This window comes from Mastigoproctus giganteus, chromosome 6, assembly GCF_048544385.1.
Source record: "Mastigoproctus giganteus isolate SK-2022 chromosome 6, ASM4854438v1, whole genome shotgun sequence".
NCBI classification, from domain to species: domain Eukaryota; kingdom Metazoa; phylum Arthropoda; class Arachnida; order Uropygi; family Thelyphonidae; genus Mastigoproctus; species Mastigoproctus giganteus.
This window is the reverse complement of record NC_143580.1, coordinates 156,744,179-156,767,785: the sequence shown is the minus strand read 5'-3', so window position 1 is coordinate 156,767,785 and position 23,607 is coordinate 156,744,179. Positions and strand designations below refer to the sequence as shown.

At 37.4% G+C, this 23,607-nt stretch overlaps 1 protein-coding gene across 1 annotated transcript in view; it reads left to right on the top strand.

The window, feature by feature from the left end:
* The window catches only part of Rab3-GAP (Rab3 GTPase activating protein), a 606,356-nt gene that overhangs the window by 550,051 nt on the left and 32,698 nt on the right, over positions 1 to 23,607 (top strand). The window contains exons 29-30 of the mRNA XM_090376553.1: positions 11,725 to 11,949; positions 20,937 to 21,284. Coding sequence (XP_090232679.1) covers positions 11,725 to 11,949; positions 20,937 to 21,284 — 573 coding nt within the window. The remainder of the gene's footprint in view (positions 1 to 11,724; positions 11,950 to 20,936; positions 21,285 to 23,607) is intronic.

Genomic DNA, 23,607 nt, shown 5'->3' with positions numbered 1-23,607 from the left:
GGTATTGATGACATGCATTGATTATGTTATGATAAAAGAAAGAATGAACTGAGTATAGTCTTATGGTATAGACAGAAAACACAAATACACAGTCTTATGGACTGTGTATTTTTTGTTTTCTTTTGGACAGTGCCTAAGGATTCTCTCATATTCTACCATTTTGTCTCTGTGATGATAACCAGTTTTGCTTAACAAGATGTGTATGTTGTGTTGGTATCATACATCCAGTGGTGGGCTATATTGGGCTCGTGAGAGCCCACTAATTTTTTTTTTTTTTTGAAAATTTGTGAGCCCATTGTTGAAATGATTATAATTTTACAAACGAAATCCTGAATTGAATTATTGAGTATCCAGAGCCGAACTAAGGCAGGGTGAGGGGGGGCCCCATCCCCAGCATTTTAATGGCGCAGTCGACCAGTTATGTCTTTGAAAATTGCTTCATTTGTGATTTAATTACAGTCAGACCTGTATTTAATCAACTTCTTTATAGCGAATTGAATTTTTTTTTTAATTCTCCTTGCTAATTACATTTAAAACAGTTTCCATAGAACAAAGAAAATTTCCATATAAAAACAGATTACGAGAGACTTAACTTTGTAGGCATTGTTCCCTCCTTTGGCCTTTAGGCAATTCAGGCAGTTAGAAAGCATGAATTAAGGGTTAAGGGATTACTGTTCCGTAAGGTTAGTGGTGCCCATAAAACCAGTATAGCCACCTGTCCCACCTACCGAGAAATTGTGCTAGTCAGTATGCTTTCCATAGCCAGTCAGAAGATTATTTAGTCAAATGTATTCCTGACATGGATAATAGCCTCTGGTTAACCTGTATTGTGGTTCCCCTTTACTTCAGCAAACAGTGATCTGTTTTTCGGAGAAGTGAGTGATCCACGCTTTTCAGTAAATTTCTCTTGTCTAAGTTTACATAGTGACAGTAGTGGTATCAAAGGAGTGGGGAAGAATTAGAGTAACTAAAATATTAAATAAACTTTCCAAAGATGAAATGTTGACAGATTTTGAACCTGTGTCGAGGCCTTCACTGTGAAGAAAATTTTCCAAAATGTAATGGCATATAGGCAATAACTAAAAAAAAAAAAAACATGCATTGTATCACCAATCTCCAAAAAACCAGCGCAATTTAAGGAAGATTGCTAAAGAACTTGAAGTGGAAATTATAATGATCGGTCACATGTTCGAGCCACGATGGGCAGCTTGAGCTTGCGGATGGCAGTTGCAATTTAGAGGAATTATCCCACTTTGTGCAAACATTTTGAATCAGAAGTTAAATATTCGGGATTATTAAACCAACTTTTAAATCTGGAATTTCTTAACGATTTAGTACTATAATCGACATCCTGCAGGAGCTTTCCTACCTTTCAGAAGTTTTACAAAGTTGCAGCATCACTATAGTAAAAGCAATTAAATTAATTATTCAAACTATCAATGCTATTGCTAATTTGAAAAATTCTGAAGGAAATTATGAAGCTAAAATTTAGTGCATGTTGAAGTCTAAAAAATTTCAAGGAATCGAAATCGAAAGTAAGAACACATTTAAAAAATTACTTTGTAAGAAGTTATTAAACTGCATTGTTTTATCCTTAAAGGATCAGTTATTAATGCAACAGTGTAATTTTAAATTAAATAAAGAAAATAATGATATTATTGACTATGAGGAATTGAAAGAAATTTTAAACGTACACTACCCGAAATCATGGAATATGGAAGAACTTTGGTCTCCATGGCAAGAGGCATGAGAGCCATGCCATGAAAAACGAATAAGAAATTTAAGCCTTCTAATAAAATATGAAATAAAAATCAATGATTTTAGAGATTTTGTCAAAGACAGTTAATTTCATCTGATCTTTAAAATCAGATGAAATTAACTTTTCAGTTAAAAAAGCCTGAAATATCCTTGAAACCATTGCGATTAGCAGTGCTGAAGCTGAGCAAGCTTTTAGGGTAATGAATAATATTGTAACAATAAAAAGAACATCTTTGACGATTAAACATGTTGAAGGTATGATGACCATAATTCTAAATGGAAAACCATTGCTTCAATTTGATCTGGATCATTAAGTCATATCTTTCCTCCGTAATCATCTCTCAGCTATTGAGCATAAGATCGACCACAAATATTAATAAAGAAGTAAATTCTATATGGCAGTTTTTAGAATAAATTTTTCTTAAATATTTGTGTACTAATTTTTTTCATGAATCAGTGATTTTTGTGTACTTTTTTTGAGAATAGTTTGTTTTTTTTATGTAATATTTGTTTTTATATTGTAGAATGTTTTGTGATAGTTTTTATGTTAATTGTGATATGGGAAAATTTTCATGTTATTTTTTATTTGCAATATTAAAATTCTATCATGAAAAAAATGTATCCATTATATTTCCCTAGTTGTTAAAAAAAAAAAAAAAAAAAAAAGTTGCTCGTGTGCCGAGCACATACAGTAGGTGGTTTTATGTGAAACATCCTTAATGTTTTGAATATGTATTTTGATTTGTATATAATGATTATGAAATAAAAGAGCTTTTGTATTGTAAATATTTTATTGATCATTCACAAATTTCCATAATTTCTGGAAGAGAAGATACAGTGGATTTATGATAACTAAAGTAAGAGACATATACTTGCGACTGCAGTGTATCTAGATGTCTCTGGAAAACAGTGTCAGTGAGGTACCCGATCTTGTAATTGAAACGACATATGCAGCTGTTGGGGGCACCTAACAATGGAGTGTAATGAAAATACGAGACAAAAAAAGAAATTGTTGACAAATACTTGTATTGTTGCAATCATACTATTCAGAAATTCTAAAAAGTTAGAACTCAAGATATCGTACCAGTTACAAAAAATGCATCATACTCTAATCACACTACTAGTGAGTGTTCAGCACAGACTAGTGGTGTGAGCATGGGAAGTGCCTCTGGCAGACACTGCAGATGTGACCGATCAGATTTACTCAGTAGGTACCCCCAATGATGTTTCACATCAAAAAGTTGGCAGAACTGCAATCTCATTGCTAAAATATTCACAGCTCACCACTGCATATGTCACATCATGTTGTTAGTATTAGCCAATTGGTGGCAAGGAAGTCTGGGGTTTTTGCTGTGCTAACCAAAACAAAAAATAATTTAAAAAATAAATAATAAAATCAACTACTCCTCATGTAGTTACCTATCCAGCTGATCTTTGAATTTCCTCAAGCTGTCAGCCTCAATCACACAAAAAATGAAGAAACTTACTGCAATTAACAACTTGCTGACTAAAAGAAAACTTCCTGCCATTCAGTTTAAGCCTCTTTCCCCATAATTTAAATTTTTATCTCCTAGTTATGAAACCATTCATAACTGGGAAAATTTTAGCCACATTCATTTTACTTTCTCATTTCAAAGCCTTATATACCTCATTCAGGTCTCCTTTAAAATTCCTAGTTACCAAGCACTGTAGCTAGCATATTCAAAGTTTTTATTCATACGGATGCCCTTTTTCTGATCTCACCAGGCACATTGCTCATCTTTGGACCCTTTCAAGAAGCTTAGTATCTGTCATTAAAAAAAAAAAAAAAATAGATAAGAAAACAAAAATTGCTTCCCTCCTCATAATCCAGTTGACCTTTGAATTTATTCAAACTGTCAGCCTCAAAACCTGCAAGGGCAACTTGTTTCAGCAGTCAATGATTCATTGGCTAAAAGACAACTTCCTGCAATCTATTCTAAACCTCAAGCTCTGTAATTTGAATTTATGACCCCTAGTTCTGGAATTCTTTATAACAGTGAGAATTCCACCTTCATTTGTTTTACTAATCCCTCTCAGAGGCTTATAAACTTCAATCTGGTCACCTCTGAGGTGTCTGGTTGCCAACTCTATAGGCCACATAATCAGAGCCTTTCCTCATACGGTCATCTTGCTGATATCGCCGTTTGAGTTACCCATCTTTGGACCCTTCCAAGAAGCTCAATGTCTTTCTTTTTTCAGATGAGGTCTCCATACTTGAACAGAGTATGAAGACCTCAATTGTAAGACCACATTTGGAATACAGAGTATTCCAAATGTGGTCTTACAATTGCCTTATACAGTGGGATTATGACCTCCCTATCTCTACAGGATAATGTTGATAAATCATCAATAGGACACCCTGGGCTTTCCTGGGTGCCTGTTTACACTGTTCAGAAAACTTCATGTTTGCCCATATTGTAACTCCCAGATCCTTTTCCTCCTCCACCGTTTTTAATTCAGTCCCACCAAATGTATAATTAATTTGTGGGTTGCTGTTTCTCCAAGTGTAAGACCCTTGCATTTAGCAGCATTAAAACATCTGCCACTTCTCTGACCACCTTTGAAGTCTGTTCAAATCATCCTGAAGAAGTGCTGCTTGACACTGGTTATTAACAACTCTGCCTACCTTTACACCATCTGCAAAGTTTGACATCACTCCTTCTATCCCTGTCATTTATGAAAATGAGAAACAACAGTGCTTCGAGAACCGATCTTTGAGGGAGCCCACTCCTGATGTTACACCAATCTGAAGCATATCCATTAATCACAACCCTCTGCTTTCCACCCAGCAATCCATCTTAGAATCTTACCAGTAATCCCAACCTGTTCAAACTTATACAATAACTTCTCATGAAGGACTGTCAAATGAAATGCTTTGCTAAAATCCAGATAAACTATGTCAAAATAGCCTACTAAGTATGATTTACTTAGAAAAATCCTTAAAAATTTTTCCTACTACTGAAGTCAGACTAACCAGTCTGTCGTTACCAACCTCACTCTTAGAACGCTTTTATGTATTGGTGATACATTGGCACTTCTCTAATCCAAGGAATCTCCCATGAGTCCAAAGATGCCCTCATAATTAACCTCAATGGTTCAATACATACCCTGGCAGTCTCCCCCAAAACTATGAGGTATATGCCATCAACTCTGGGAGCCTTACTTGCCTTTATGCTCAAAAGTTTTTCTAATAAACAATCTGTAATTACATCACTAATTTCATATGGCTCAGCCCAGCCTCACTCACACAGCCCCTTCTCAGCACAAAGGGTCTTCATCAGTAAAGACTGATGATGCAATGTATCTATTCAGTTCATCTGCAACATCAGCTGGCTCATCTAATACTTTCCCACACCCAGTGCACAATGGTCTGATCAGATTAGCTTTCTTCTGTTTTGTATTTACATACATGAAAAATTCCTTGTTCCCATTCTTTGCTCTCTTAGCTAATGCTTTCTCCTATGCAGCCTTGGCCTACCTGACCTTATTTGTGATACTATTACAGATCAACTTGTATCTGTTGTTGGCTTCAGTACATTTCATTGCTCTATAATTGTCCTATGCTATCTTTTTTGTGCTCTATTTGCAGCCAGCTCCGCAGTCATCCATTTCACCATCCTCCTCCTCCTGCAATATTTTCTTAAAGGTATGTATGTGTTTATGGCTTCTGTGATTTTTGCTTTAAAAGTATTCTATAATTCAAAGGCATTCACCATCCCTCGGCAATCTGCCCAGTTCGCAGATGCTATATAGCACCTTAAACTGTCATTAAAGTCTCCTCTTATGAAGTTGAAACCCATGTCTTTACATTTAACTACCACAACTTCATCTTCCAACTGATGATTGCATGATTAATTATTGACAGTGGTTCCTGTACTTTAAGCTCTGTGATGTCATCTGATTTATTAGTAATGATGAGGTCAAGAATATTCTTGCCCCTAGTATTTTCTCTAACATTCTGTTACAAATAATAATCATCTAGTTTATTTTAAAAAAATTTTTCCCCATCATTAGTTTTTCCCCCTCCTATTTATTCCCATCAATCTCGGCAGATTAAAGTCACCCATAATAAGACATTGATGCTTGCTTGCCTATTCCATCTGCATATAAAGACTATCGTCATATTTTTCACAACCTTCTGGTTTGTAGATTATTCCCACTCTCATTGTTCCTCTGCTTCCAAATAATTCACACCACATACATTCTATGCTGGCAGACGTAACTTCAGACTCAGCAAAAGCTCCTTTTTCACTCAGGCTACTTTTGATAAGAAGCATGATGCATCTTCCCCTTCTGTCATTCCTACCTATCTTTCCTAAATACATTATACATACCGTAGTGGAACTGATCATTGCCGATTTCAAGGTGACACATGTTTCTGTTTGCCATATTATATTAGCACTAGTTGTCTTAACCAGGAGTTCAAATTCAGCCATTTTATTGAAAACACTCCTGACATTACTGTAGACACAGTTAAGACTGAGTAATCTTCTATAGTTTAGTATCCTGACACACCCCTTGAAGTTATTTAGGTTTGTATCCCAAGCTCTATCCTCTCTCTTATTTGAAACATTGCTAACTTCAGAACATCTTATCAATGTCGGCTGTTATGGCAATAAACAAGAATTCACGAAGTAAGTGCAAAGCATCACTTTGACCCATATCATCAGATAAATGAAGATCTAAATTACCCTTCCTCCCCCACAACTAGCAGTTTCCAAACCTTAGGGTATACTCAATGAGAGTGGCAAAAAATTCTTGCACCACCTTTGCTCAAATGAATACCATCTCTATAAAATAGATTCCTTTTACCTGAAAATGTGGGCAACACTAATAAAAATTTCTCCCCCTAGGCCTTGCAGATTCCCTCAAGTTTTGAGTTAATCCGCAAGGCTTTTCAGATATAGTCCCTCCTATTGTGTCTTAGTCAGAATTGCAGACACATACACATTCTAACCTGACGCTGCATTTTTCAGCAGAGTCCTATATTTATCCAACAGATGGTCAGGTCGTGTACGCTTAATATTGTTAGTCCCCCACATGAAGTAATTATGTGATCTTTACCTCACTTAAAATCTGACAATCTGTTGATATCGTCAGTTATTGCTCCTGGCAAATACACTCTGGTTCTGGACCACCTATCTTTATTACAAAAAAGCTACCATTTCCCTAATAATAGTGTCTCCCAATAAAACTAGATCGCCTTTGACCAGGGCAGTCTGCACTTGACTATTCTTTTCTGGCACCTGAATTGGTGTAGCATCATTTGGCAGGTCACCAGATACTTGAGTCCCTGATGAGCTCCCAGTTATGTTTGTTTCTAGGACAAGCACTTATTTCATACATGTATGAAGAGCTTGTGATTGTAAAAATGTGGTAAAAAAGAAGACTGACATTTGCCATTTTCACAGTGTGGAGGAAACCTCAGGATCATATTAATGACTGCTACATTTGTTCCATAAACATAGCAGGTTATAAATAAAACAACAAGGTGCATTGTGTACCCCAACAACATTACTTCATCTGTAAAGCCAGGTACCCCATGGACCTGAATTACCAGTATCACTTCCACCAGTTGTACTTGAACATATGTGTAATCAGATCCTAAAGCTGACACTTGTGATTTAGAGAATGATATGAACTATTGTGATAAAGAAATTCACAACTCTGGACCATGGCTGTTTGCGCAATGTAAACTCAGTGACCTCATAAGAGTTTTAAATCTGGGGTCTACAAAGCTTTTAGGATCAAGACTGAAATCGCACAAATCTGCTAGCTTTAGGAATAGTCTTTTCATGGTATAGAAATCATGAAAAAAAATTGGTTCCCTATTTTTCTGAAAGGCTTAATTATATATTGCAACAGCATTCATGTGGTTATGAACTTTTTTTGGAATATTTTGCCAGTGAATAGAAGTGAGACTTTATTGACTCATCAGAGCAAAACCTCAAAGAAATTCTCCTTCATAATGAAACAAATATGCATCCATTCCAGTAGCCCATTCAGTACACTTAAAAGAAAACGGCAAAAATCTTAAGCTTCTCAGTACAAGTATCATCATTATCCATTTTCAATCCACTGCAGGATGAAGGCCTTTCCAGCAACTTTCCAGTTCCTTCTGTTTTGAACACTGGCCATCCATTTACTACCCAAAAACTCACGAATTTCATCTATCCATCTCTGCCTTTGTCTTCCAGGTTTTCTTCTAGCTCCTCTTGGGTACCATTCTGTTATTTTCTTAGTCCATCTGTCATCATGTCTTCGAGCTATGTGTCCTGCCCAAGACCATTTTAGTTCTTTAGTTTTGATAAGAATGTCCTTTACTTGAGTTTGCTGCCTAATCCATGTGTTTCTCTTCTTATCTAACAGTCTGATTCCCAATATAATTCGTTCCGTTCTTCGCTGTGTAGTTCTCAGCTTCTCTTCCATTCTTTTGGTATTATTTGCCCAAGTTTCACTTCCATAAGTCATGGTGGGGAGTATACACTGGTTCATTATTTTACGTTTCAGACAAACTGGTATATTGCTCTTCAGTATATGACTATATTTCCTGAATGCTATCCATCCAAAATTTATTCTTCTCTTGACTTCCAGCCATTTATGATTATTACAGCTAATAACTTGTCCCAGATAAGTATATGACTCCACCTTTTCAATTACTGTTCCTTCAATCATTATTTCCCTTTCTGTGGCATACTTGTTCATCATTACTTTTGTTTTAGCCATATTCATCTTTAGTCCAAAATCCTTACTAACCATGCATAACTGATTAAAATTTTCCTCTAATTCTTTGGGATCGTGGCTTGTGACCACAATGTCATCTGCAAATCGTAAATGGTTTAGGTACTCTCCGTTCACATTGACTCCTTTCTGCGACCAGTCTAATCTTCTGAAAGCTTCCTCAAGGGCAGCAGTAAACAGCTTCGGAGATATTGTGTCTCCTTGTCGAACTCCTTTCTCAATTTTAAATTTCCTACTGTCTTTGTCTAGTCTAATAAAGGAGGTAGCACTCTCATATATTTTCTTCAAAATCATAATATATGTGGTATCTATGCCTTGTCTTTCCAGTGCCCGAAACATTGCCTTATGCTGTATGGAGTCAAATGCCTTTTCATAATCCACAAATGCCAGGCATAATGGTGTTTTATATTCATTTGCTTTCTCCATTAGCTGTGATATTACGTGAAGGTGATCCATAGTTGAGAATCCTGTCCTAAAGCCAACTTGCTCTTTCAGTTGATTCTCATCAAATATTCTTTCTAATCTGTTAGTAATGACCCTTGTGAACAATATGTATATGTGGGATAACAAGCTAATTGGTCTATAATTTCCAATTTCTGATTTATCTCCTTTCTTATGCAGCAAAACTATGATTGCATTATTCCACTGCTTGGGCGTCACACCTTTTCTAATGCATTTTGTGAAGAGCCTTGCCAGTTTTTGTGTTATGTCTCTTCCTCCCAATTTTAACAACTCTACAGTAACTTCATTTTCTCCCGGGGCCTTCTGATTCTTCATTTTCTTCAATGCATGTTCTACCTCATCAGGAATGTCAGGTATGTCATATGTGTTGCTACTTTGCAATCCATCTTCCCCACTGCTGGCATCATTCCCCTGCTCCTTGTATAATTCTCTATAGTAGTCTTGTGCTATTTTAATTATGCATTCTCTGCTGTTTATAAGTACACTATAGCTATTCTTCAATTTCAGTATCATTTGTCTTTCTGTATTACTGCTCATGGTTGCTGATTTAAATCCTTTGTTTTCCCTTAATGCTTGTTCTACTTTTCTTGTGTTAAATCTTCTTATGTCCTCTCTGAGTCTCTCTTTCTAATGGCTTTGCATAATTCAGTATACTCAATTTTCTCCCTGTCAGTGTTTTTCTTGCTTTTCATTTGTCGTCTTCGGTTCATCATGACAAGTGTTTCTTGACTAATTTTTTCTTCTTTGGATTTCTTTTTCCCTATAGGTTTCTTGGGCTTTATCACTTTCAGAAAGTTGTAATATTCCTCGTCGATATCTTGGTCCTGAGCAGTCTGCAGAAGCTCAAACTTGTTCTTAAGTTCCAGTACATACTGCTTTTTCTCCTCTTCTGTTATCTCAAAGACCTTTGTATTATTTACTCGAGTGAGTTTTTACCTTTCCTTTCCTACATCTATAACAAGTGTACATCTTTCCATTCTGTGATCACTTCCAGCATTTACCTTATTCAGGACGGTAACATCATTCACAATATATCTTCTGTTAGTGAGGATGAAGTCGATTTCATTAGTAGTTAATCCATTTGGACTCTTCCATGTCCACTTTCTGTTTGCCCTTTTCTTGAAAAAAGTGTTGATTACTGACCATGAGATTCTGCAAATTCCACAAGTCTTTCACCTCTTTCATTTCTTTCACCAATTCCAAAATTTCCTATAGTTCCCCTTTCTGCACTATTTTGTCTTTTTCCAACCTTAGCATTGAAGTCCCCATAATAATAGTGTAGTAGGTTTTCTGCTCATCTAGAAGACTCAATTTCGGTGTACATTTCTTCAACCTCTTCATCATCATAGCTCGATGTTGGTGCATAAATCATTATAATCTTTAACTTGTACCTCTTAGAAATCTTGAGTATTAGTCTTGACACCCTTGGTGATGTACTTTTGAATTCCAAAATGTTGTTTTTAAAATCTTTATGGACCAGAAACCCAACTCCACCTTCACTCCTTTCACTCTTTCCATTGGACAGCAGATTTCCACTTGATAAACTTATAAGTGATTCATTTCTTCTTCTTGTTTCAGCCAAACCGATGATATTCCAATTCATATTTTCTAATTCCTTTTCAGCTCTAATATCCTGTCTTCACCGATGAGTGAGCTTACTTTATAACAGGCCAAGTTCAGTTTCCGTACATGGCAGCCTGGTCGTACCCAGAGATTCTTAGCACCCTCTGCTTCCACTCTGATCCTCTCGCTGCTGTAAGAGGTAGAGTGAAAGCCGCTGGGGACTGAGGGCCATTGTTTCGTCATGCTGTCATATGCTGGAGGGTTTGGTCTTTTCCTCTTCACACTGACCAGGCATCTTGAAGAGAACCACTCTACACGTTCATTGCCACCTAAGTGATGTAACAGGGCTTACCATCGAGAAGGTGTGCATGAGTGGATTTTAGGGAGGCAGGCCAACCGGACTTCTCCTAAATCTTCTGTAATAGAGAGATATTGGATCCATCAGTGTTTTAGGCTGAGTGTCTGGTAACACACAGATACCTGTTCCCCTCTAAGCCCCAGTATCATGGGTGAATAAAGCGGAGATTTTAAAGTTATTGGTCTGCTACTCAACCAATAATTATTATTAATTAGTTCTTATTTTGACTTGATTGCTCAAAATTATAGTATTCAAATCAGAATTAAATATAAAAAACTCATTACGCCTTTTTTTTTTTTTAATGCAGTAATAACTTCTACATCTTTTTATGTATCGCTTGATTCAATTTCATCACCTTCTGCTTATTTTGAATTCAAGAGGATTTTGACATTTGCAATCCCAAATTTGGATAACAATGGCTATGATCTCCTCCTCCTCCAATTTGAAAGCTATTTTATGCCATCTATTATAAACTAAGTTATTTTAGAGATATAGATAGATGGAAACACTTACTGGAAGCTTTCAAGACAATTCATACATAAACCCACACATTATTTGAAACTTATGTGTGAAACTACTTTGGAAAACATATATTCACTTCAGGAAGCATTAAAGAAAGGGGAAAAGAATTCATTTTATTTGTTCAGTATGAGGAGCTGAAAAAAACTGGTATCTTAAATTTTACTGCAAAACCTGTTAATTATCAATTTAGTCCTGTATTTCTGTGAAGCAGTACATATTTATTCTTGTATTTATATAAGATTTTTCAATTTATAAGTATTTACAGTCGCATTTATATTTAAACAATTTACATATTTTAGGCAAGTGTTGGATCCCAGGTGGAAAATATGCCCACAGTGACCATTGATGATATGTGGCAAGGTCATGTATTTCAAGGTCCGGCTTCATTGTTAACTTTGGCATTAAATCAGAAGTGTCCAAACCATAATTTGGTATACCATCACTTATTATTAGCCATATCTATGCTGTTCATAGTCACGTTCCAGTTAAAGAATGTTCGACCACTTGTCTTCTATAGTAATTCGGTAAGAAGTTTTTGGATGTAATTAGAATATATTTTTATTTAGCAAATTACTACTATGCAGTATAGTTCAAATCTCAGAAAATTCTTATTGCATCATTAAAAAGTCAGTACAGTATTTTTATTTAAATTGTTCTTAAAATTACCTAGTGATGAGCAAACTTAATTTTTTTATTATTATTATTAATTATTTATTTTTTGTATTAGTTGATCTCGACCAACTTTTGGCAACCCCATTGTATTTACAGTATCATATGGATAAAAGCCATTAAAAAAAGAGAAGGTAGTTTCTATGATGTCTACATTCAGATCAGGAATGTAATTCTCAGATAAGCTGCCACTGATATCACATTCTAGATTTTGTTAAGGGCATAAGGATATAACTTAACAAGTTGACTGCAGTTAATGCATTATTAACCTCCAGTACTGATTTTTAAATTCTGTGGGAAGTTTCTTGTGATGACTAATTTCCACTTCAGAAATTAACCTTAAATGAGAATCTGCAGTTTAACAATCACATAGACTATGCAGCACAAGAAGCTATAATAGCCAGAATCCAGTCATAATCTGTTATCCTACTGACTGAATATATGCACATCCAAATGATGTTAAAATGCAAACTCTGTACTCTCATTGTAAGCACTTTGATCAGCACAAGGACCCACACTGTTATTCCCAGTCTTAATAGTAACCAAATACAGTCATGGTGGAAGGGACACCCACCCAGAAAAATGAAACAGAGTACTTTAATCTGTCCACTCCCACCAAAATTAAAGGCCATGGGCAAACATTAGTTACATCATATTGTTAGTATTTCACTGTTAATATGGCTTCTATCTATGTACTATTTACTTATCTACTCTACTATTTATACCACATCTTTGAACCACTATACCAGTGTATTTGAACCATTCAAATACACTGGTAAAGTGGTTCAATAATGTACATGAGGATGTTTGCAATGACACAAGAAGTGGGCATTCATTAACTTCTCAAAATGAGGACAGATTTGCAAAAGTTTGAGAAATTGTGGCAAGAGATCATCGTTTGACCCTCAGAAAGATGGCTAATAATTTGGATATGAATGAGCGACCATCAAATTATGCATGAAGACTTAGGGAAAAGGAAGATCTGTGCAAAATTTCTACTCACAGCTTCATGAATGAGCAGAAACAATGAAAAGTGTCATGTGAAGAGTTCATTCAGTCTTGTAAAGACAATCATAATTTCCTCGGCTGTATTATCACTGGGGATGAGTGTAGGGTGTTTCAGTATGATTCAGAGTTGAGGTGTCAGAGTATGCAGTGGACTTTACACACAGGTGTTTCAAATACTTTTGAAATGCATTTCCCAGATGAAGCCACAATTTTGTAAAAAAGGCAGCTGATTCTTGTTGCACAACGATGCCCCTCCACCATTCTGCACTTGTTGCAAAGACATTTCTGGAGAAACATGGTATTGTACAGATCAACCATCCATCCTATTCTCCTGATCTAGCACCAGTAGACTTCTTCCTCTTTCCCAAGGTAAAAAGTGCCCTCAAAGGAAAGAGATTTCTGGTTGGTGTGGATGCAAAGAAAAACGTAACTGCCAAACTGAACATCTTTGGATGTCTTCGCTGACTCTTTTCAGAAACTTTTAGAATGATGTAATAAGTGCATTCAATCAGGTAGTGATTACTTTGAATAAAAATAAAACCATTCTTTTTATTGCACCAATATGGAAACTTTATTGCCATACCTTGTACACACATAATAACTGAAATTTAGAGCACTATTACATTAGCTATGTTATTGCCTATTTTTCACCTTGTGGCTTAAAATTTAAATAAAAGTCTTACAGTGTCACGGCTCTTTCTTTCTTTACTGTGCACGTTTTGGGTCTGCTTCTTGCAGGCACTTGAACAAAAATGACCGTCCTTTGCTGGTCACAAACTATCTGAAGCTATGTGGAAAGGTGCAGAGGGTCTTCATTCCAGGAGAATTACTGGTGCCTTTGTCTGTTGTAAATGGTGGTTATTAGGTGCTGTTTTATAGGATTGGGAACCTGATGGAGAAGTTTTTATATTTCTGTGAAGTGATAACACTTACTAAGGGTTATGGCAGAAAATTCTGCCTCCCAGAACCAACCACCAAGCTGCAGTCCTACCATGTGATCTCAGCATCACAGCACACTATTTCACAGCCAACCAGGAAAACACTTTTGGTTAACCCCTTTTCCTCCAGTAGCAATGGACAACCATTTTCCTTTCAGCATATGCAAGAAGCAGACCTGTAATGTGTACTTATTAGGGGCTGTTTTATAGGAAAGGGAATCTGATGGAGATATTTTTTATATTTCTGTGAAGTGATAACACTGTTACTAAGGCTTATGGCAGAAAATTCTGTCTCCCAGAACCAATCATCAAGCTGCCATCCTACCATGTGCTCTCAGTATCACCGCACACTATTTCACAGCCAACCAGGAAAACACTTTCAGTTAACCTCTTTTTCCTCTGGTAGCAGTGGACAGCCATTTTCCTTTCAGTATATGCAAGAAGCAGACCTGGAATGTGTACTTGAGGCCATGGGGGAGGGGAGAATCATCATGACAGGAGAATTACTGGTGCCAGTGTGCAGTCAAGTCTTACGTTGGCAAGCTTCATAGCTTGTCATTGTAAAACTTTTATTTTTAAGTAATGTTTAACCAGTATTAGTAGCTTTTCATATTACAGTATTGTAAGCTTTTCGGAGCAATTATTGTATTTTTTTTTTTTTTTTTTTTTCATTAAATTTAATTTTCAGGTTTCCTGCTTATATGGAGGTGTTCTTTCCCCCCCCCCTCCCCCAAGTGTTAGATCTACATTCCATTACCCTTCAACACATCTATCAAAAATCGTGCAGACACAACATGGCACAGAATTTGAAGGATTTCAAATCAGCAAATTTGGCACTTCTCAGGAGTTCCCAACTTCCTTTCTCCTCAGGTGTAGAGACTGCACTGATTACGAAAGACATTAGGATTAACAACTGTAGCTACTCAACAGGACAGAAATCATCATTAGAGCAATACAGCCAAAATTCCTCATGGCCCTGATTAGGAGCATTTGGTGGGGGTAGGGAGGGATAAATCGCTAGTTACTGCACAGATCAAAGGATGGAATCTGGAGATTTTGAAATTCATTCAAGTTTAAAATTGCAGAACTTTCCTATTACATTGGTACAGGCATGGGAGGAAGTTAACATAAGGCCATATTGGAGAGGAAACAAGTGGTGATTTGTTGACATTTGAGTTCCCCCAATTACCTGCTTAAACCCATGCTACTTGCAGAACTTTTGACTGCAAGGATCACTGAAAATCACCTCCCCACACCTAGCATACAAAGGAGCAAAATTCCAGCTGTTGAACTTATTTATACCACAATCACCTTGCTATAGAAAGGGCTCTCTGTGTTTGAGAGCTTGCCTATTCTCAATATATATGTTCACCTGAGCATGTTAGTCCTTGACTTACAATGCCAGGACAAAAGAAAACTTTTCTCCCAATCTATTGCAAACAGCCAACAAGCAGTGCTGCAACAGACCAGTAGTTCACCTCACCTGAGCCAAATACAATGCACTAAAAAGTCTGAAGGACAACTTCATCCATAGAAACAAAACTGATAGTGGGGTTCACCTTTCTGAACATGGATGTGTACATTTAGATCTCTGAGCCTAGAGTGTATTAGTTTCTACAAGAAACATAATTATTATTTTTGACAATCCTTGCCCATCAGAAACAATCAAAGCAGGCTGCCTAAATTGTCATATTGAGTCATGTATTCCAAACATACTCATATTCGTATTGTCCAACAAAGACACTTGAACGCCCTAACTCAGTGGTTTTCAACCAGGGTGCCCCAACAACATTCTTGGGGTGCCGTGTAATTTGGATTTAAGATACTTAAAGTTATTATTATTTATATTTTTTTTTCAATTTATACATTAATTTCATTATAAAAAGGTGTACAGTATCCATTGTACTGTATCTTTTTAATTTTGTGGTGATCTATAATTAATCTTTATTTAGTACCTCTCTATAAAGAATAAAATTATTATATAGGTATATATTAAAAGGTCAAAAACCACTGTGTTAGGTATTTATTTTGGCTTAGGGGTGCCATGAAAAAATTACTGGGACACTAAGGGCGCCGTGAACCGAGAAAGTTTGGGAACCTCTGCCCTAACTATAGTAGTAGTAGTAGTAGTAGTAGTAGTGGCATGTGATGCAAGAAAGCAAGTGTATGAGCTTATGCAGCATCAGCCAAAAAAAAAAATCACACCATTCCCACCAAATGCCTGTCCAGTTCCTCCTTAAATTTATTTAACCTATCAACTTCCACAACGACAGATGGAAGTTTGTTCCAGCAATTAACCACCCGCTGGCTAAAGGCATATTTCCGCACATCTATTCTACATCTGTCTTTTCTTAATTTGAATTTATGCCCCCTTAGGTTCGTAATCTGAACAAGTGGAAGGATCCCATCAGAATTCAGCGTGCTCAACCCATTCAAGGCCTTATACACCTCAATCAGATCACCACGCAGGTGCCTAGTCTCCAGCCACTGCAATTTGCAGAACTTAAGCCTCTCTTGGTAAGAGGATCCCTTCATTCCCCTCACCAATCTTGTTGCCCTTCTCAAGATTTGCTTGAGAAGGGCAACAAGATTGAGAAGGGCAACAAAAAAATCTACATCCTTCCTAAAATGCGGCCTCCAGACCTGTACGCAGTACTGAAGGCGTGGCTTGACCATTGCCTTATACAGAGGGACAATCACCTCCTTTTCCCTGCTAGCAAAATTCCTAGTTTACAGACAATACAAAGGTTGTCAGGGTGGTTAATAAAGTAATCAAGGCATACCACTGTAGAAGACCTAGAAGAATTAGGCAGATGGACTGAAAGGTAGCAATTGACATTTAACATTAGTAATTTCAGTGTAATGCATATGGGCTGCAGTAATCCCAGAATAACATACCAATTAGTTAATGTGCCATGTAGTAATGTGCCGTAAATAAGTTTTATTCGTGCCGTTTTCCACGGCACAAATAAAACTTATTTTAAAAAACCCGACGAAACCACAAGGAATGCCAGGGTCGTATAGGCCAATCGCCTTGCTGTCAATCTTCAGCAAGCTCTTCGAGCACCTTCTCTACCAAAGAATCGAGAACCACTTCCAAGGATCAAACCTCATGTCGCCTAATCAATATGGCTTTAGGGAGGGGCGCTCGGCTGTAGAGGCTCTGGAAAATATTATTGAAACAGCTAAAAACTGCAACATAAAATACTTCCTCCTAATATCAATTGACTTTGCAGGAGCCTTTGATTCTCTCTGGTGGCCTGCTGTTCTGGCCAGGCTCCGGAAGGCTCATATCACAGGAGACTTATATCGATGCCTCAAATCCTATCTTGAAAACAGGCAAATCACTGTTACCACTCCATACGCCTCTGTTTCTAGGCCGGTCCACAGGGGCTGCCCTCGGGGTTCTGTCCTGGGGCCGCTCTTGTCGAATAACAAGGTAAAACCCAGGCATATGCAGATGACCTGGTTCTGATGCTGCAGGCTGACAGCCGGGCCCGACTGGAGATCATAGCAAACCGGGCCACTAGCGACTTGCAAAATTGGGCTAGTACAAATCTCCTTACTATCTCCTCAGAAAAAACAAGTTCAATACTTCTCAAAGGATTCCTTGACCCTAGAAGACCACTGCAGATTAAGATAAACGGGAAAACCATAAAGTTGCTAACAGAAATAAAATACCTCGGAGTGATACTTGACAGAAACCTTAGCTTCACACCACATCTCTGCTACCTGAGAACAAAAATAAGAAGATATGAGCCTACTGGCCAGAGTCACTAGGAAAGATTGGGGCCTGAAGAAGAGGGCCCTTGGCATCCTTTATAAGGCATTCTTTATCCCAGCACTAGCTTATGCAGCTGGGGCCTGGTACACAAAGACTAGCACAGCTGTCAACAAGAAAAAACTGGAGATGACACACCGATCGATATTGCTCATAATGACAAGAGCTTGCTGCACTGTGAGCACCCACACGATCCAGGTCCTGGCGGGATGCCTTCCCCTGGACTTGGAGATTGCGTGCTGGGGGTTGCTGTACCAACATTCCAAAGGAAAAATAGTCTCTCATATAGGATTCACCACAGACCCAACAAACTCCAAAACCGTGGAGAACAGACGGATTTTGCAACACGTGAAATCACTATGGCAAAATCGCTGGAACCTCACTAACAAAGGCTCCATTACTAAGAAGTTTATACCAGATGTAGGACAAGTTTATCCACTCTCCCCAGCCTGGTTTTCGCCCGGACTCAAAACTACCTACCTATTTACCAGACATGGCTCATTTAGAAAGAGGCTATATGACTTTGGAATCGCAGCTACTCCGCGGTGCTCCTGTGGACAGGAGGAGTCCTGGGAGCACCTGGTATACGAGTGTGACCAATACGAGGACCTCAGATGTCAACTATACACCAAGATTCACTCGCTTCTTCGAAACCAGGAGGACATCGTTCTACAAGAGGAAGAGACCTACAAAGCATTCACACTTTTTGCGCAAAATCTGTTCACAAGACAACGGACCCTACCCTCCCCTTGAGTGGAGGTATTCCAAAAGTTCACAAATCACGAGACAACAGCCATCCCTCAATGGCCCAGAGTAATGGAAACACAACTAAGACTCTGACTCAACTTGTTCAAAGACACCATAGAAGACCAGAAGAACCCCATCTTGCCCTGTTGGGCACCTGGACTAAAGGACATCCAAGGTTGTCATATGACTCAACATACACTGTTTCTCTCTTGAACGGTGCTTTCTTTCCCCTCCCGTGGGGAGAGGGGGCTTTGCCCCCACTCCTTCCCTTCCCCAAATATCTTCCCTCTGGTGGAGCACGGGCCTGCTCCACTGCAATCGCGGGGCCATCCTCTCTATCAGCCCCATACTTCCTTTTCTTCCCTCCAGTCTTCACACTCCCTTTACTGTTGACTTTCACAGCATTTTCAGCCCCACGCGTCCAAATTTAACTACATCAAAATTTCCTGCCCGACCCATTTAGGCATATAGAAAATATTATTTCAGCGTATAGCCCCTCGCAAGCATCTAAATTATTCTAACAAATGCTAATAACTAACCTCGAACAGCACTTTTTTTTTTTTTTTTTTTTTTTTTAAGGTTCTAGCCACTGAAATCCCAGGAGAGTAGGTGGCAGGACCTGCCAGAGTACTATATAGGTAACACACACCCGGCCGGCCTCCCCGTGGCGAGGTATGGTAACGTCGGGTCCCATTAGGGGCCCGGTGGCTAACAGGCCAGATAGCTAACTTGCCCGATACAGTGTACATATGCAGAGATGGGAGAAATCCCAGGAGCCGTTAGACCCAAATATACCTATACCAATTAGTTACCAGTCTGTACCACACTCAAAGGTGGTGGAGAACAAAAGAGACCTAGAGGTAATTGTAGAGTCCACCATAAACAGTAACTTTGCCAGACAAGGAAGTAATAATCCCACACATTGGTTAGACCACATCTTGGGTACAATGTATAGCAATTGACATTTAACATTAGTAATTTCAGTGTAATGCATATAGGCTACAGTAATCCCAGAATAACATACCAATTAGTTACCAGTCTGTACCACACTCAAGGTCTGGAATCCTCATTTTAAAAATGACATGAACCTCTTGGAATGGGTGCAGAGAAAAACAACCAGATTCGTCAAGAACACAAAGAGGCATTCTTACCACAAAAGACTTTGCAGTAGTTGAAAACTAGGTACTCGCATGTAGACCTGATTGAGCAGTTTAAGGTTTTAAACGGATCAAGTAAACTTACTCAGACTTACGGTGCCTCCATAGCCAGGTGGGAAGGAGCAGCAGTGCGTAACACACGCTTCTTGATTAGACCGGAGCCCATCACCACCAAATATGGAGGATGCAGAAAAGTCAGGGAATGACCACCGCATATTCCCGGAGCAATATGGCCTTAGTTGCTAATGCTCCTAAAAACCAAATAACAACAACTCAAACTTACTCTTAGTTTTCAACACACAAAGGGACATATACTTAAATTAAAAAAAGATGATTACAGGATCAGGAGGCGACTCCGTAGCCAGGTGAGAAGGAGCAGTAGTGCATAGTACACGCTTCTTGATTAGACCGGGGTTCAAGCCCGTCACCACCAAATACGGAGGATGCGGAAAGGTCAGGGAATGACCACCGCACATCCCGGAGCAATATAGCCTTAGTTGCTAATGCTCCTAAAAACCAAAAAACAAACAGGATCAGGGCCAGATTAAGGATGAAATAGCTCCCAGGCCATATTTAAATTTGAGGCCCCTCTGATATATATATATATATATATTGCATATACATATAAATACAAATACTACATAGGTTTTTATATTTATATTGTGAATAATAATTCCTTGATAAAAATGTAAAATAAGAGGTCAAAAATGTTGTTTTTTGACTTGAAAAATAAAGTAACAATAAAAATAATTTTATAATAAAAAGGTATAAAATAGAATTTAAACACTTGAATTAAGTGTAAGTATGCTTTTATATTATACATTTTCTTAGTTTTTTATTATTATTAGAAATTTTTATCACTACTTTAGAAAATATTTACACTAAAAGTGAGGCCCCCAACCATGGATGGTTTGACCACAGCATGGCCCTAAGCAGGATAGATATGCACAAATTGCTTTCAGCCAGAGAGTAACTGATTATTGGAGCAAACTACCATCTATTGTGAAAGTGAGTAGTTGGAATAAATTTAAGGAAAAATTAGATTTATTATTAAATGGGATGGACAAATGAGGTGTGTGCGTGATGCTGTATACTACCTCCTACGATGACTACTACTAATAATAATACTAAATTAGTGAAATATTTTTTTTATAAACAATATATTTGTTATTTTTATGAAATTCTAGTAGTTCCTAAAAATTAATTTTTAGGGAAAGAAGATGTTTTTCCAGGAGTTGCATGCAAAGTTCGGAATCACTTCTACGGAAAAACTAGATCCCAGCATACAGATCACAAGAACTCAGTTTCTCTTGAAAGTTACAACAGCAATTGTCCAGAATATTCCCGAAAGTGTTCCTGTTTCTTCAGCCCAGTCCACTCCATCAGGATCTCAACATATTGAAAGTAATATAAATAATGCACTGGGACATTCCCATTCCAGCAAATGGTTCAATAGGCTTCTTGATTTGGGCAGAGGCTGGAATGTCTCATTGGATGAAGTACGTAGACACTATGCGTGTGAATTGTGTACAGTAGGACAGGATTCATTAGCTGAGGAGGTAAGACCATAGCATCTAAAATTTGCAGTCGTAATATCTACCTGTATATTTTCCTTATCATTTAATAAATATGTTTTGCATTACGTTTTCAAATAAAAACAGATTTATATTAACTAACCTGAACAGATTTATATATTAAAAAATTTGAATTTGTGTATCTATAAGTTATATATTTGTGTATCTAAAAGATTCTCATCATGAGACTGTCACTGGCAATTCTGAGAAAATTTATAAACAGGAATGGCAAACACAGCCAACAGATTTCAAAGTGGTACTCCAAAAAAAGATTGGGCTTTGTTGGCAAAGTTCCTTTACCAGAACAGTAGCTGCTCCATGGCTGCACTTAGCATTTAAAAGGATTATGGAGAGAACCACTTTCTCAAAATGGACAGCACAAAATTACAAGAAAATTTGAAGGAAGTGATTGTCTGTAACTCATAATAGAGGACATCCTCCAGTCATGGCAGCTGTTGACATGACCAATGGTGCAGCTTGAAATCAACATTCGCTTGTTAGTGCTAGGACGGTATTACATTTGTCACAGCAGCTTAACATTCCGTGGTCAACTACCATAAAGTTCTTTGATCTATCATTCATTGGTACCTGTACACGATACCAATGAATGATTATCCACAATAATGTAACACTTTTGTTCTGTGGTTTCTGTAATGAATGTGAATATAGGTGCATGCTCATAGACAATGTTAAAAACAGGGGTTATGTTCTGAACAATGAAATTTGACCATATTAATGTTAAATAAAGGTCAACAAAACAATGATTTGTGCAATAATTTAAACAATGATTTAGTTATCCAAATAAATGAAAACATAGCCTTTAAAATCAAGCAAACTATAATAATAAATAAATTATTATGTCATACAAATGTTAAAGAATGTTTATTCTTTATCATCATTGTCTAAATACACACTCGCTGATGGTTCAACACTCATTGTTGGCTCAGCACTCATTGTTGGTTTGTTGGAAGCACAAGGAGTAGTCTTCTTCGGAAATGCTTCAAGTGTCATTTGTTTCCAAGACAATCTTCTCTTTTCTTTATAAATTTCACGATCGCATGCATAAAATTTTTGAAGTGAAACTTCTTTAGGCGTGCCCCAAGCAGTTTTCACGTGGGAGTAACTTATATCCATGGATTGACAAAAATTGCCATGAAAATGTGACAGGAAATGATTCATTGCCCCACCATTGTACCACTCCATACCAGGCATGGGCACCGTACGCAGCAGCGACACATGACACAATCAGTACCCCTACAACGCGGCCACAGTGTAACTTGCCCGTGTGTTGTATTTATGTTTTAAATCGCTATCTCAGCTTCTAGCAGTCCAATTTTAAAACGAAAATATTTCTTTCGCCATTCTCTACCATATTTCACAAAAAATTTCAACAAAAAAAAATTTGTAATTCAACATGCCGAAGGCTAATAATGAGCATTGTAAGGTGTATATATGCAATGCAGCCAGAGAACTTCCATTAAGTACAAAGGAGGATCTAAGCTATTTCAACAGCGGAAGAAATTAACATGTAAAACAATTGTAAAATATTATACCACTGTAACATTGAAATAATAAATGTTTCAAAAGGTTCTAAAGAAGTTTCACTTAATTTCCGCTATGCGTGCTCGGCACACACAATTTTTTTAAATCTGTAGCAACTTTTCTAGTGTGCTCGAAATTTGAATCTTGTGACTCAAAAATCTCAATTGCTTTTTCAGTGTTAAAGCTTTGTCAAGCCTCTTGAGAGAGTGAAGAAACAGGAATTTCAGCTATTAAATCTTCTTTTTCCTCCGCTTCTTCATATTTTGCCATATCAAGGAGATCTTCATTTGTGAGCTCTCCATTGTGTGCTTGAAGCAGATCAGTGACATGAGTTGTAGAAACCTTAAGCTGCAATTGGTTAGCAATATTAACAACCGCTTCTGTTTCATTTTGTACAATATCTGTTGGTTCTTCAAATACTTCAAAATTATCAAAAAACTGAGGACAAATTATTCAAAACACCTCATGTTCTTCTCTGTAATTTTGTCCAAGGCTCATTTTATTATTTTGATTGCATCTAAAATATGGAATTCTTTCCAAAATTCTTTAAGAGTTGAACCTCCCTCCTATCTCTGCCTGAACAAACAAGTGCACACACAGTAGTAGCACAATAATACACAGTAATATTGTATATACAGCTACGTGTGTGGTTTGAAATTCCGTATTTATGAATATTTAGTAGCATTTATTTATTGCAATTAATGTTCATATTTTTGATTTTGTTGACACTCGATACTTGAGAAAAAAAACTCGTAAACCCAGGAAC